Source organism: Varanus komodoensis, unplaced genomic scaffold, assembly GCF_004798865.1.
Source record: "Varanus komodoensis strain SLA01 unplaced genomic scaffold, ASM479886v1 scaffold36, whole genome shotgun sequence".
In the NCBI taxonomy this organism is placed as follows: domain Eukaryota; kingdom Metazoa; phylum Chordata; class Lepidosauria; order Squamata; family Varanidae; genus Varanus; species Varanus komodoensis.
Genome location: NW_025335873.1, coordinates 3,828,623 through 3,842,325, shown reverse-complemented (window position 1 = coordinate 3,842,325; position 13,703 = coordinate 3,828,623). Strand labels below are relative to the sequence as shown.

At 44.4% G+C, this 13,703-nt stretch overlaps 1 protein-coding gene across 3 annotated transcripts in view; it reads right to left on the bottom strand.

Moving 5' to 3' along the window:
- RAB14 (RAB14, member RAS oncogene family) overlaps positions 1-13,703 on the bottom strand; it is a 36,895-nt gene that overhangs the window by 4,969 nt on the left and 18,223 nt on the right. For 2 of the 3 annotated variants that reach the window (XM_044439933.1, XM_044439932.1), the window contains exons 2-5: positions 7,297-7,355; positions 6,546-6,599; positions 4,825-5,002; positions 232-298 (exon numbers count right to left, since the gene is read on the bottom strand). In XM_044439933.1, the coding sequence (XP_044295868.1) occupies positions 232-298; positions 4,825-5,002; positions 6,546-6,599; positions 7,297-7,348 (351 nt within the window). In that variant the 5' untranslated portion in view covers positions 7,349-7,355. Of the gene's footprint in view, positions 1-231; positions 299-4,824; positions 5,003-6,545; positions 6,600-7,296; positions 7,356-8,069; positions 8,442-13,703 lie in introns of those variants that run through there. The other variant, XM_044439931.1, reaches the window with a different exon arrangement.

The window sequence follows — 13,703 nt, the reverse complement described above, 5'->3', positions numbered from 1 at the left end:
CAAATTCAAAATTAGCGGGGTTAAATTAACCTTGTTTGACTTGTGGCCCATTCGACATGTAATTGGGAATGAAGAAAAATTAATGGTGCCCTTCTTCTCCACAAGGAGCAGCTTTGAGTTACCAAACTGCAGCTTCTCACACTTCTGGAGTCCCAAAGAGGGAGCCAGTATGGAAGCCTCAAATGCGACTGCCCGGCTTTTAATGCAGTGGTTTTTAAGAGCCCCACTCACAGTATTTGGATTGGTGAGGTTCCTTGCATCCGTCAGCCAGCTGCTCAGATGGTTATATGTGCTTCTTCTGCAAGAGAAAACAGGCAAGGAACAGGGCTGATGCCTAACGGGGCTCAGCTTATTTCCTACTACACTTCTGGGAGTGGCACAATATTCAACAGGAAGAGGTTCTTTCCCATCCAGACAGTTAAACCAAGCTGTTAAGAGATGCTTTTCACTTCCCCAATTTTCAAGAGGAAAGCCGCTAAGGCAACGCTGACTGAAAACCCCTTAGAGGAATGCCTACAGAAAAAAATGGGCACAACATGTGCAAGAACACTGGGGCGTAACACAGAAAGGTGTCTCCTTTTAAGGGTTTGCTCTCCAGGAGTTCAGCGATGATCCTGCATGCCTAAGAAGAGAGCGTGAACTTGAATCACGTAAACAAAGTTGTACAGAGTGCAAGGTTGTTTGCTGGGGCTTGCGATGAATCGAAAAATGGCATCATCTTCATTCTTCTGCATTCTTCCACCAACTGTAATAGCTAAAGAAATTCAGTTTCTGAGTTCACTGCATCTGTCCTTAAAAGCAGGGATACTAAACATCTGTGGCTCTACAGATGTTTTGGCCTCAGTCAGCCCTAGCCAGCACAGCCCAGAGTGGAAAGAAGCTAGAATTCCAGATGTGCCTCATTTCTTTCCCCAAAAGTCTATACCAGAATAGCCAAGAGCTAAGAATGGTGGGAGCTGATGGTCCGGCCATCTGGACATCTATTTCCTGCTTATGCCCAGCACAGCCAATCATGAGGGTTCGTGGGGACAACAGGCCAAAACATCTGGAGTGCCAGTTAGCCCAAACCCAGCTGTAACAGCAGTCCCTGCAAGGAACCTGGGAGAAGCCGCAAGATCCCTCTCATCCGACTGGCCCCAAGCCAGTGATGAAGCTGCTCCATGCTGTTGGAAGAACAGCCTCAGATGGGACACACCTAGCAATTTGCCGCAAGACAAGAAGCAAGTCATAGCAAGGATGCACTCTGACTCTCAGGCCTTTTTGGTGGCTATTCTTTCTATGCTGAAGATCAGTTCTGTGGCGCCATACACAGTATTAGTTGCACAAGCACGACTAGTATAGTTATACAGTGCCTGATGTAGAAGAGACACTCCTGAGATAAGCAGTATGTTCTCATTAGGGAAACCCTGCTGCAAGACTCCTGTATTATGTATGAGAAGCAAAGCGACTCAGGCCCTTCAAAAGCCAGCCTTTGCTATGCAGAATGCTGCAATTTTTCCTCCACACAGGCTGTCTCTTGGCCAAACTGAAAAAAAGGAGAAGTATTTACATGTCCTCCTTCCTTTTCACCAACAAAATTCCCTTTTATGGAAAATATGGCCAAACTGTAAGGGTTGAGAAAGAGGAGGATCTATTAAAGTAGCAACCTTGGCTGTAGCTCCTTCTAAAACCAAAGAATCATCATTTTCATAGCCCTCATCATCTACAGCATCTAGATTTTCAGCAAGATTTCTTAAGAAGACCGGAGTAGATGCCCTCTACAGAAGACAAATTGGTGGGTGTTGTGGGGATAGAAGACTATTTCAGCCCTCCATGGTACTGGAACTCAGTATTACCTAGCTGAACCAGCCAGTAGCAAATTTAGGATGGGGGCGGGGACTAGTTTCTTTCTCTAACTTTCTATTTTCTGATTAAGATAGAGGATATCCTCCACCTTAGAAAGACACTTCCCCCTGGAGCTTGTGCACAAGAGTCCAGAACTAACTTTTGTTCCTCCAGGGAAAGCAGCCCCACTGCCTCCCAGTCTGAACTGGAAAGCACCAGCTCGTCACCCCTTACCTAGTAGAACAATGTAAAACAGAGCCTATGCCAAGGGCATCTGCAAACAACCAACAAACAGATTTTGTTCACAGAATAAAAATGAACCACTGCGACTTATTTAAATCACCATGCATGCTAGGTGAAATTTCAATAACCACCATGGAGGTGTGGCTTCTTGTTCTGTTTAAACCTGTGTAGCATGGCTTGTTGGAGGGAAAAACAACCCTCCAAGAATCCGCAAGCTGTTGTAGGATTACTGCAGGGTTGTTCTCCTCCAAGAACTCAAGCCACATGGGTTCAGATGATAAAGCAAGCTCTATCTAGGCACTGGTTACAGAATGTGCCTTGATTTTAAGCAAACCACCAGGGTTTATTTTAATTCTGCAAACCTGCCCACTGGGAATAGGCGGAAAGACAAGATAATGAGCTGCCCCCAGAAAAACCTGAGCATGCAATGATGACAGATTCTGAGTATAGATAACATCAGTATTCTAAACCCTTTACATTAGCTATCCAAGGTCTTTCCCTGCTTGTTAGAACTAGGGGCAGCATTCTGTGTGACTCAGAAAACAGACATTCACAGTAAAATAATCCCACCTTCCTCCTGACTCTCACAGAAGGCAGCTTCTGCCTCAGGATATTTCCAAGGACTGCAGAAGCCAAGGAAGTTTCCCAGGTCACCTTCTGAAGTGCATGCCTCCAAAAGCCCACTGGTGCATATTTATCACTTCTATGATGTCACAAACATGGCTGCCCTGCAACTCTCCCCTGCGAAAGAGCTACCCTTAACAACTGTGCAGACAGACACTCTGATTCCCCTCAGCCAGCAGAAAATGCTTGACTTAGAAACCTCATTCCGTAAAAAAAGCAAGCATGATTTGTGACTTTCAATTCCCAATGTCTTGTTCCAAGAGAATCTTCATGGACAGTAGACATCTATACAATGCCAGTTCTTTTTTCATGAGTATGGTCAGGATTTGGTCAGAAGGAACATAAGGAAACTCTCTGGACCCTAGGGAACAGGGCATTAGCTTTGGGCATACAGGAAGGATCTGGCTGAAAAACCAGGCGAAAGGACTGGGTCAGGGCCATGCGCCTCTCCCAGTTCCCACAACCAAGCTGTGGAATCTCCTGCCAAAAGGGGGGAAAACACCAAGTTATAGGTTGAATTCTTAGAAACTCCAGCCAAAGCCAACTGCTCTGCTCATGAGGCAGGAAGGGTCTGGAAAAAGGACAGCTCCTCCCACTGGAGAAACAAAGCATCAGATGTGGACTCTGCCTATAAGCTCCAGGTGCTGGTGTCGTCCTAAAATGGAAACTGCCCTCCCCAGGATACAGGGAAATACTATTTCATGCATCCACAACCAAGCTGTGGAATCTCCTGCCACAAGATGTGGCAATCGCTGCTGCCTTTAGAGAGATCAGCCAAACTGGAAGTCACATGTTCAGAAGCTGCACCGTGGGGGACTGCAAGAGAGGGAGGGGGCATGGCCTGCTCGAGAATTGCCCCATAGCACCACTCTGGGCTCTGCTGCCAGCCTGGGGACCGAGAACCATTGGGAGATTCCCTCCGCCTGCACTCTTGGGAAGACCACCACAAGAGAAGACCAGCCTGACCGTGCCCCCCCCCCCCAAACAGGCTCCAATAATTGCATCCCTCCCCACTCCTCTTCCTTGTGTCATAGCTATTAGGTTGTAAACTCAAAGGCAGGGATGTCTTTCTATAGAACACTTAGGGTCCTTGCAAGCTAACTGACAGCTTTATTTTTTAATCATGTTTAGATCCTGCCTTTTTTCTTTCCAAGGGACTCAAGGTGGCTCACACAGAAACAGAGTGGCTCATGTTTAGCCTGCAGTCGACCAGCACCCCAAGATCCTTTTCAGGAGTGCTGCTCTCCAGCCACTTGTTCCCTAACTTGTACTTGTTAGTGCAAGACCTTGCACTTATCTGCATTAAATGCCATCTGGTTATTCCCGGCCCACTTCCATAGTCTGTCCAGATCCTTTTGGATCTGGAACCTGCTCCTCAGTTGTAGCCACCACCCCCATTTTAGTATCAACTGCAAATCTGACCAGCAGACTTCTCACCCCCTCCTCCCGGTCATTGATGAAAAGATTGAACAGGATCGGTCCCAGGACTGAGCCCTGGGGGACCCCGCTTGTCACCATCTGCCATCCCAATGATTCCCCACTAATAGTAACCCTCTGCTTTCGGCCCATCAGCCATGCCCTAATCCACCGGACAGTGCTTTGGTGTATCCCAAAACTCCTCAGTTTCTCCACCAGGATATCATGGGGCACTTTGTCAAAGGCCTTGCTGAAATCCAGGTACACCACATCCACTGCATCCCCTCCATCAAGCCACCTCGAAACCCTGTCACAGAATTCCACAAGGTTCGTCTGGCGGAAACAAGGTTTGTCATTCTCTCTTCCTTCTATCCGTTTTATCCTTGCAATAATACCCCTGTGAGGTAGGTTGGGCTGAGACTCAGGGACTGCCCCAAGTCACCCAGGGAGCGCCATGGCTGAGTGGTGACTAGAACCCAGATCTCCTGGGTCCCAGTCCACACTCTGAACCACTACACTGCACCGGCTCTCTCTTGGAAGCATGATGCTCAAGGAGGGCCACTGGTCTGATCCAGCAGGATGGTTTCAATGTTTACAAAAACCTGTAAAATCCAAACTTCAGCTTTTCGAGTTAACCTGAACAAGCTGCCTGGCTGCTTCAAATGGGGTTTCAGGCAAGCGCACAGAAGAGGTCTACAGCACAAGACGACTCCTTACCTAGTGATGTCGTAGACCATGAGCGCTCCTGCTGCTCCTCTGTAGTAGCTCCGTGTGACAGCCCTGAATCGCTCCTGTCCTGCCGTATCCCAGATCTGCAACTTAATTTTCTGGCCACTAACTTCAATTATTCTTGTACCGAACTCAACGCCGATTGTATGGGGACAATCCGCCATAACTGTGGTCAAGGAGAAAGATTCAGGTGAGGAGAAGCGCCCATTTTCAGTTCTTCCCAGCCACGTGACATGAACCCATCAGTCCTGAAGCCTTCCCTCCGCATCAGCTTCCCAGTTTTCAGCTCACCCATCCCAGCAAAGACAGAGGGAGAGGCCTTTCTACACAACATGTTTACTGGCTTTTTCCTACATAGCACAACTGCATGTTCGTCCTTTTCATGTATCTCATCGGGAATGAGAAAGAGGAAAATGGTCCATCAAAACGTCACTAGCTCTAGGCCTGTGCATTGGCTTTGTATTTGACAAACAAATTTAATTTTAGGTTTCAAAAAAATATATGCTGGCCAGTAAGACTTTAATTGGGGCTTAGGACATATGGTCAGTTACAGGCAAGGTAAACCCTACTAAAAACTGCAAAAATGAGTCAACGGCCAGGCACTTAATTTCACATTTTCGGCACAAGGTGCGTTACTGTTTTGGGCTGCACGCAACTGAGTTAGTTAAGACTGTGGGCCTCTTTGCACCACACATGGGTGGCTAATAAGCCACCAGTGGCTTGTTAACAGCCTTGTACACACTGGTTGGATTTACGTAATCACCCCTCCCAAGCATGATAGTTAATTTATTTACTGTTTCAACAGGGAATTCTAGGCAGCTTACAACAAGTAACTGAAGTTACACAAATATTAAACAGCAACATCAATCATATATAAAACAGCAACAATTTAACAGCAATCATTTAAAACCTAATCAAGTGAAAGGGCAACCAATAAACAATACATTAAAGACAATTTAAAATACCCGGAGAAATGTTTTCGGCTGGTGCCGAGAGCAAATTTCTTTGGGGAGCCTGTCCCATAAACTGGGGGGGGGGGGGGGGGGAGACAGCCACCAAGAAGATCCTTCTCACCTCCTTAAGGAAAGGACCATTTAGAAGGACCTCGTGCCCAGATCTTCACGGGCAGGTAGGCATATACAGGAGGAGGAGGTCCTTTAGGTGGCCAGGTCCTAAGCCATTTAGGGCTTTATGTTTAAAAACAGTTAGTGCTTTAAATTGGGCATTCGACCGGCAATCAATGTAATTTATATAGAATTGGTGCTATGTAGGCCTGCAAACTTGCACCTAAGTGTGCAGCATCAAAGTTGCGACATCCAAGCCCAATGAGGTTTGTTAACACCTCACAACTCTAGAACAAGCCATAGGTTCTGGATAATCTGTAAACTACCACAGATGCTCACAATCACAGTAAGCCACAATGGCCAGGCATAAGCATGTAAATCTGGCCAGCGCACAATCTGTAACTATGTGACTTGTTCCCCAGCCTTCTCTGGTGCAAAAATGTCAGAAAATGAAATACACTTAGAAGGGTGATGTTTTTAAAATGAAGGTGTAAACACAATACTTCATCTAATCTCAGCAAGGGTTTTAATTCAGTTGTACTGGAATCCTCCTCACAGCAACAGATCAAGGATACGACAATTCCTTGTACGTGAAAGAACAAACCAAGGTTCATCACTGCTTTCGCTGATCATCAGAGCACTTACATTTCTTTTCTGTAAACTGGTGAAGCAAGCAGGACTTCCCTACGCCCATGTCCCCTGTTCAAGAGCAGAAAAAAGAAACAGTGGCTTGTTACTATTTAGTTCAAGGATTTAAAGTCGCACGGTGAGGCAGATGCACCTATCACGCTTGCACCATACAAACAACCCACGACAGGTTCAACGGATGAGGAAATTCACTGTGGGTTGTTCGCTCCCTTTCTCCTACAGGGGAGAAGCAGGTGGGCAACGTGAAGGTGAGTGCCTGCGGGTGCATTTAATCTAGCATCAAGTGCATGCTTTAATTTTTCCCCTTCAAATATTTCAGGCCAACTTACTTATTGGAACAAAAAAGTAATAATACGGTAGACATTTTAGCCCTGTTGACTAAATATAAGTAAAATAAATCTCTCGAGGGCATCCAGAGATTTTCCACTGCAAAAAGATTTTCCTGTGCAAGTGACCCTATCCAAATTAACCTGATCCCACTGGCAAATTTTCTGGAACGTTCTCCCATTCAGAATTTTCCAAAGGAGACGCGTGGCTGCACTTTACAGAACAATGAAAATGAAGGGCTGCTTCAATTTCCAAGAAAGCTCATAAGCTAGAGATGCAAGGGCAGGGCTGAATCTGAGCATTTGTTCTCTTCATACCAGTGTCTGGAAAGCAAGCACGGAGATTAAAGGAGTGCACCAAGCTTGCTAACAATGAAGCATCCAATTCAGGCCCTTTATAAGTGGAATATAGTTAGGCTTACCAATAATGATGTATTTAAAGATGTAGGAATAGTTGTAAGGTGCAGTTGCCATCGTGGCACTAGAAGGGAAAGAGAGAGAGAAGTGATCAGATGGCAAACCAATTCTAAAAGTATCAGTTTTGTTCACAAGTGACAAATAATAGTTCCATAGCTTTATGGGAACCACAAAATCCCCAAAACAACTGAATCCATATGGATATAATCCCCCCCACCCAAGAAATCTGAACTATTCTAGCAGTTCATTAAATCATTCTAATTATTAATGCAGAGACCTAGCTGATCCGGGGTTTTAACTCCAGAGCAGCATAACTAATGCAAATAAAAAAAAAAACTAAAACTCTCTCTAGCAGTTTCTGAACTTACTCATTTTTAACTTTTGAAATTCTGGAGGATTTTTCTCCTTCAGTCACATACCTAGGCTCAGAAAAGTTAATACTGCATAAAGCACCTAGGCAATACAAATGATGGGAAGAGACCATGGTTTGTTGTTTTGGTTTGGTGGTTTTTTGTTTTTTTAGTTTTAGGTAAAAATTATTTCCTCCAAAACCCAGAGTTTCTGGTCAACACAGCAGCAAACACAAAAGTTAATGCACACCTGCCTCATAGTGTGCCCACCCATTAAGTCTTCTGCAACTGTAAAGCAACTTTCTGAAAACATCAGCTCTGTGATTTTGCCATCTGCATCAGGACATGCCAAATATACTCTTCAACAATCATGGAAGGCAGGGGTCTAAGGCAAGTAGGAAACCTTTTTCCTGAGAAATCCAACTTACAGAAAAAATAAGCCAGAGTCACTGGCAGGTGGAAAATCACTTTGCTCTTTCATGTTCCATGTGCCATCCAGTCTCTGCTACCTGGCTGCACGGAATTAGATTAAGACCAGATGATGTCTGCACTGCAGGTTCTCCACCCCTGGCCTAATGAATGAAGACATCTGTCAAGTATGTTGAACTTCTGTGGTCACATGGTCACAAACCAGCACTTTTAACAACACCTAATAGATTAAAAAAAACCCACTGCAACATTACTATAACAGAGTAACTTGTGGCTGAGAAGACATGAAGTACATGAGATTAAAACAAGTTATACAACAGTTAATGCTGGGAACAACAGATGGCAAAAGAAGACAGGGACAGCAGAGGATGAGGTGACTAGATGGAGTCACTGAAGCAGTCGGTGTGAGCTTGAGTGGACTCCGGGGGGGGGGGGGTGGAGGACAGGAAGGCCTGGAGGAAGGTTGTCCATGGGGTCGCAATGGGTCAGACGCGACTTCGCAACTAACACCAACATCATACAACAGTCACCTTACACCTGCAATGAAGCCTTAATTTAGCAGGGACGGTAAGATTCCCAGTCTCTCAAAGACGGCATCATGTTTCCAAACTCCCAGGATTTTTCCCCCAGGTCAGTTCAACAAGAATTCTAAGCACCCTAGAAACTTAATAAGTGCAAGCTTTAAACAGCCACCTGCCTAGTCATCTGCAAATTTCTATTACTTCCAGGTGACTGTGGTAAGCCTCATCAAAAGTCATGTTATTTCCCATTTATGCCACTAATATTTACATCCTTACTGTCTTCCACTGTGAAAGAAAGGGAACATCGATAGAGTTCTCAGGTTCCCCATGCAGGTATTGGCCAGCCCAGCATTATCATATCATATGCCATCAAATTCATATCGGCCTCTTGGATTAAAAATATTTGTTTAGCCAATCAGGCCACTTAAATTTTTTGAAGAGGGGTCCTTTGCAAAAATAAGAGGGCATTGCCTTGTTGAAGATTAGATTATTCCACTGTATTCAGATAATCTCCAAGCAATACTTCATCCCAAAGACTGAATTCTATTTTGGTGAAGCTTCTAGGGGCCCCCTTCCGGAGGGGGATGAGGCTGACAGCAGAAGGAGCTAGGTCAAAAAACCAAACAACGTATCTTACCTTAAAACTCTTAGTATCAGTAACTATGCTTTTGGAAAGAAATAGGGAGGGCAGAGAAGAGAACCACACAATTACTGGTGACTGGGGAGAGAGGGTGCGGCCAGAGAAAGGGGGCACGGCCTTCTGGGGAACACAGAAAGGCTGGGTTTAGCCCCTATCCCTGAGATTCTACTCTCCTGCCTTACACCAACTTTTGGAAGTATATAAAGCTAAGATTCACCACAGTTTTTGTGCAGCTTGAAAGCATGAAATCAGCCCTAAACATGGATTTTTCCCTGTATGCAAGGTGAAATTTCTCCTGAATCTTAATCCCACTCTTAACTAATGAAACGGCATACATACAGTTTCAAAAGGAGAGAAGAGATCCTAGATCCCCCCCATAGAACTCAAGAGCATGCCATTTTTTTCAGTGCCAAATCTCTTGCTGAAGTTTTCACATTCAGCAACACCTTTTTTAAAAGGCTGCATCAGCACCAGCTTTCTGGTATCTCTCCTTATTCCTCCAGCAAAATATCACGGCAGTTTTTCCCACGATGGACACACCCAGATATCACAGGAACATTCGAAATGTTCCTTCCAGAGTTCCTGGTAAAATGGCCGCAGAACATGCCACACCTAAGCAGTCAGACAGGACCAGAAAATTCCAACATTAACTGATAAAACGTATGAACAACTTCTATCAAGTGAGAGTCAATTCTGCCATTTCCTCCTTATCTCTGTAAGAAATGTTCTGACTCCTTGCTTAATACAAGATCATGAAACTAAAAGGACTCTTGGGCATTAAGGCAATCCGTGGCATTCACTCAGCCTTGCTAAAGCTGCTGAAGAGCTACAGAACATGTAAAATTGAGAAGTACCAAAGCAGGTCAGAATACAAAAAACAAAAAACAAAATGTGTTCTCAAAAACATCAATGAAGTTTTGTTTGTGAATGAGTCCTACCCAAAAAGAATCTAACTCTTCTAAACCCCTCCGGAAAAATGGATTTTTTTTTTTGACAGTCAACGCTACCCAACATGAGTAGCAAGCCATGGTTTGCATGACAACCAATCCATGGTGAGCCCCACAAATTCAAGGGACCCCACAGGAGGAAAGGATTGTGGAAAGAGGGGGGCTATTTCACATGTGCTGTGAATTTTTACATTTTTTGGTCAGGAGAACAGTTCCACGAATGGATTTCAAGCCTCAGCAGAGGTAAACTCCACAAGGATATCTGCTACCCACACAGTCATAGGTCCAAGTCAAAAATCAACCAATTTCCTCTCAAAAACCCCCTTAAAAATAAAGAATTTGAATGGATGGCTATCAAAACTGTCTTAACTTTTTCCCTAGAAAAAGCTTGGCAGAGAGAATGCACATTCCCAAGCTCCTAGGAACTTGGGAAATGTAGCATGAAGACAGCTAAATGGACAGGGGGATTGAAGATCCTGGGCAAAGGGGATATAAATCTTCTCAGAAGGAAAAAAATCTTTACAGCATGCCTTTAGTTTCTCTTCTTTGGCTCTCATGGAAAAGTAAAGCTGTATTAGGAGCCTCTTCTGGGCAAGGTCCAGGTATATGCTACCATTGGCCCCAGTTTTTTAAATAATTTTAGAATGTATCTTTATGAAACATTTTTTGCAAAAAAAATTATTTTTCAAAGACTGGCCAACCACATAAAGCCTCTTCAAGCTGTCAGTAAGGCATTTTGAAGGGACTGCCCTTAGCTATCATAAGACAGACTGTGACATGGGAGCCAGTTTTTGCAACCTCCCCCAACCCTAGAATATGGTATAAAGTAAAAAAACTAAGTTCAAAAAAGCTTACAATCACAATGGAAAGTGGGCAAACCAGTGCCAGGTGCTCCCAAGGCACCCAGAAGGCCCACAGAAAGAAGCTTCATCACCTGCCATGAATCTCTTTATCTGATTCCTCACACCAACAATGGAGCCAACCGTGCACATCAAAGAACACAACAACCTATCACGGGTTGTAAGCCGCCCCGAGGCTTTGGTGATGGGTGCAGGCAGGCAGGCAGAAATGAATGAATGAATGGGGACCAATCCACAATGGATGGTTGTGTTGTCTGAACTCAGTAACTGACAGTGTGGTGTAGCGTGAGACTGAGACTCAGGCAACCTGGGTTCTAATCCTTGCTTAGCCGGGGAGCCACCTGGGTGACTTGGGGCCAGTCACAGACTCTCACCCCAAACCATTTTGAGTTCTTAAAAATGGAGAAAGGAAAGTGCATGATACAATTCTAAAAAACAACTAGCCTCAAAATTAGAATTCTGATACTTGGAAGCCAGGCTGAGGTGGTTATATAGCCCTTTGGGACAAGAAAGAAAGAAAGTTAAAAGCCAGAGTAGGTACTTAGGTGCAAATATTTCACACCAATCCAGCAACTCCCAAATATAAACTTGATAGAATACAAACCACTGTAGACTTATTTTAGAATATAGGTAAACCATAACTGATCATCATCTAAATTCACCAGGCTAATGAGATACTTCGGAAAATAAGCCTATTAAGAATATACTGGAATCAGCAAGATACAGGTCTCTCAAGGGAGCACACGTCCTTTGCTACAAAATCTTGGGATGCCGGGAAGCACCACTTTCTGCTTCTGCATGGGACAGATGCTCCGTGTCCAAGTACATCTTCTGTTTGCCAGGGAATCTTAAAGTGGCTGCCCAGCAGCGAATATAAAGCACTTGCTTTCAGGAACCCTTGCAACCATTATCACTCTAACATTGTTATCAAAGAGGCAATACTGCCTAAGGCTTTTTAAGTGAATTTGCTGCAGAATGGGGAACTGTGTCACACTCTTAGCCATGGTGCACAAGCCTCTGCCCCAAGAGTCACTCAAAACAAGTTAATTTCAAGAGGGAATTTATTTAACACTATGCCCCCTCACACATTTCTCATCTTTCTCCAGCCTTTTACATATTTGTTTTCAGATGGGGGGGAAAAGACACACACACACACACACACACACACACACACAGTGGAAGAGCTCCCAGAACAATCATTTTGCTGCTCTACCCCCACTTCTGGTTTCTAGAGCCCCATGTTTTATTCAGAATCTCTCTGCTGGAGAGCAGCCTTCAAGGGAAACTCAGTTTGATACCTGCTATATAAACAATAGCAGTTTTCAAACCTGAAATAGGATTTTGAATTACACCGGACTAAATTCCCAAAAGAGGGCTTCGTATAATCCTGCTGAGAAGCACAATGTGCTTAGATTTGTGAAGCATTTACAAATCCTTGAAAAGAAACTTCTTTTAGAAAGCCACATACTTCAGCTCTTATTTTTGAATCCCTGAGTTTCTGCAGTTGTGCAAGTTTTCAAAACTTGCCTCAAATAGTTATTATGCTCTTCTAGATGTTCGTCTGTGCCTGTCTTCAGGTGTGCACTAATGTGTAATGCCAGTGCTTTGTGCACTAATCACAACTTCACACTTTGTTTGCCCATCACCACCAAACACAGCAGAAGTTGTCAGCAGGACAGGCCATCCCATCCCAATCCGAACTGTGTTGTGGGCGTGTCAGCAGCGTTCTGCACAAGCTACATTAAAAAAAACAAAAAACTAGTTTTATCAAGCTACAAAGAAAGCTGACCTGAGTGTGCCTAGGCACTTAGGCACAGCTAACAGAGTCTTTTCTTGGGGTACCCTCCCTCATACCATCATAAAAGTGCTTGCCAGCACCAATCTCCTGATGAAAAGACCAACGTGGTGGGCCCTGGACTCATTCCAGACAGCTCTACCTGTATCTCCTCAACAGCACAGATGTACTGGGGGATGTCCACAAGAGCAGAAACAGGGCCAAAGAGGCAAAAGTCACTAGCAGCTGGGCAAAATTAAGGGATGAGATCTAGGCAGACACAGTGGAGCAATGCTTAATAAAGCCCTACAATCTTTCAGTGGAAGACTGACAACATTAAACAATGGGGTCAATAGGAAGTAAGGGATGATAGCCATGAATGCAGCTTCGGGGGCTGCTTCCTCGCAAAGATTCAGCTCTTTTTAAAAAGTCTTGGGTTACCCTGGTCTTCCTCTTTTCCTTTCTCTGTAAAGCACTAGGATAGCCAGCTTCAAGTCCAACATAGAGCCAAGACCACAGGGGAAGGGAGCTCTTCAAGGAGGAAGTACTCCTCCAACTGCAAAACCCATCACAATTAATCCATCTTAGTTTAACGTTCTGCATTTCCACCAGACAAACTCAGGGGCATGTATACTCTACGTTAGCCACTCTATGCAGCAACCATTAAATACAAGCAGTGTGTTAAGTTTACATCGGAATGGTGATCTAAAATGGCAAGGGACTGTATATTCTTCAGAGAAAAGATAATAATTCAAACCTATCTCAAACAAAAATGCTGCTAGGAAAGACAGTAGCAAAAAGAAATTCAGGAAGAATGTCATGTAACTAATTAAAGTAGTCAGATGCAGAAGTTGGTGGGAATGGAAGCAGACAGCAGAAAAATGAGTGATG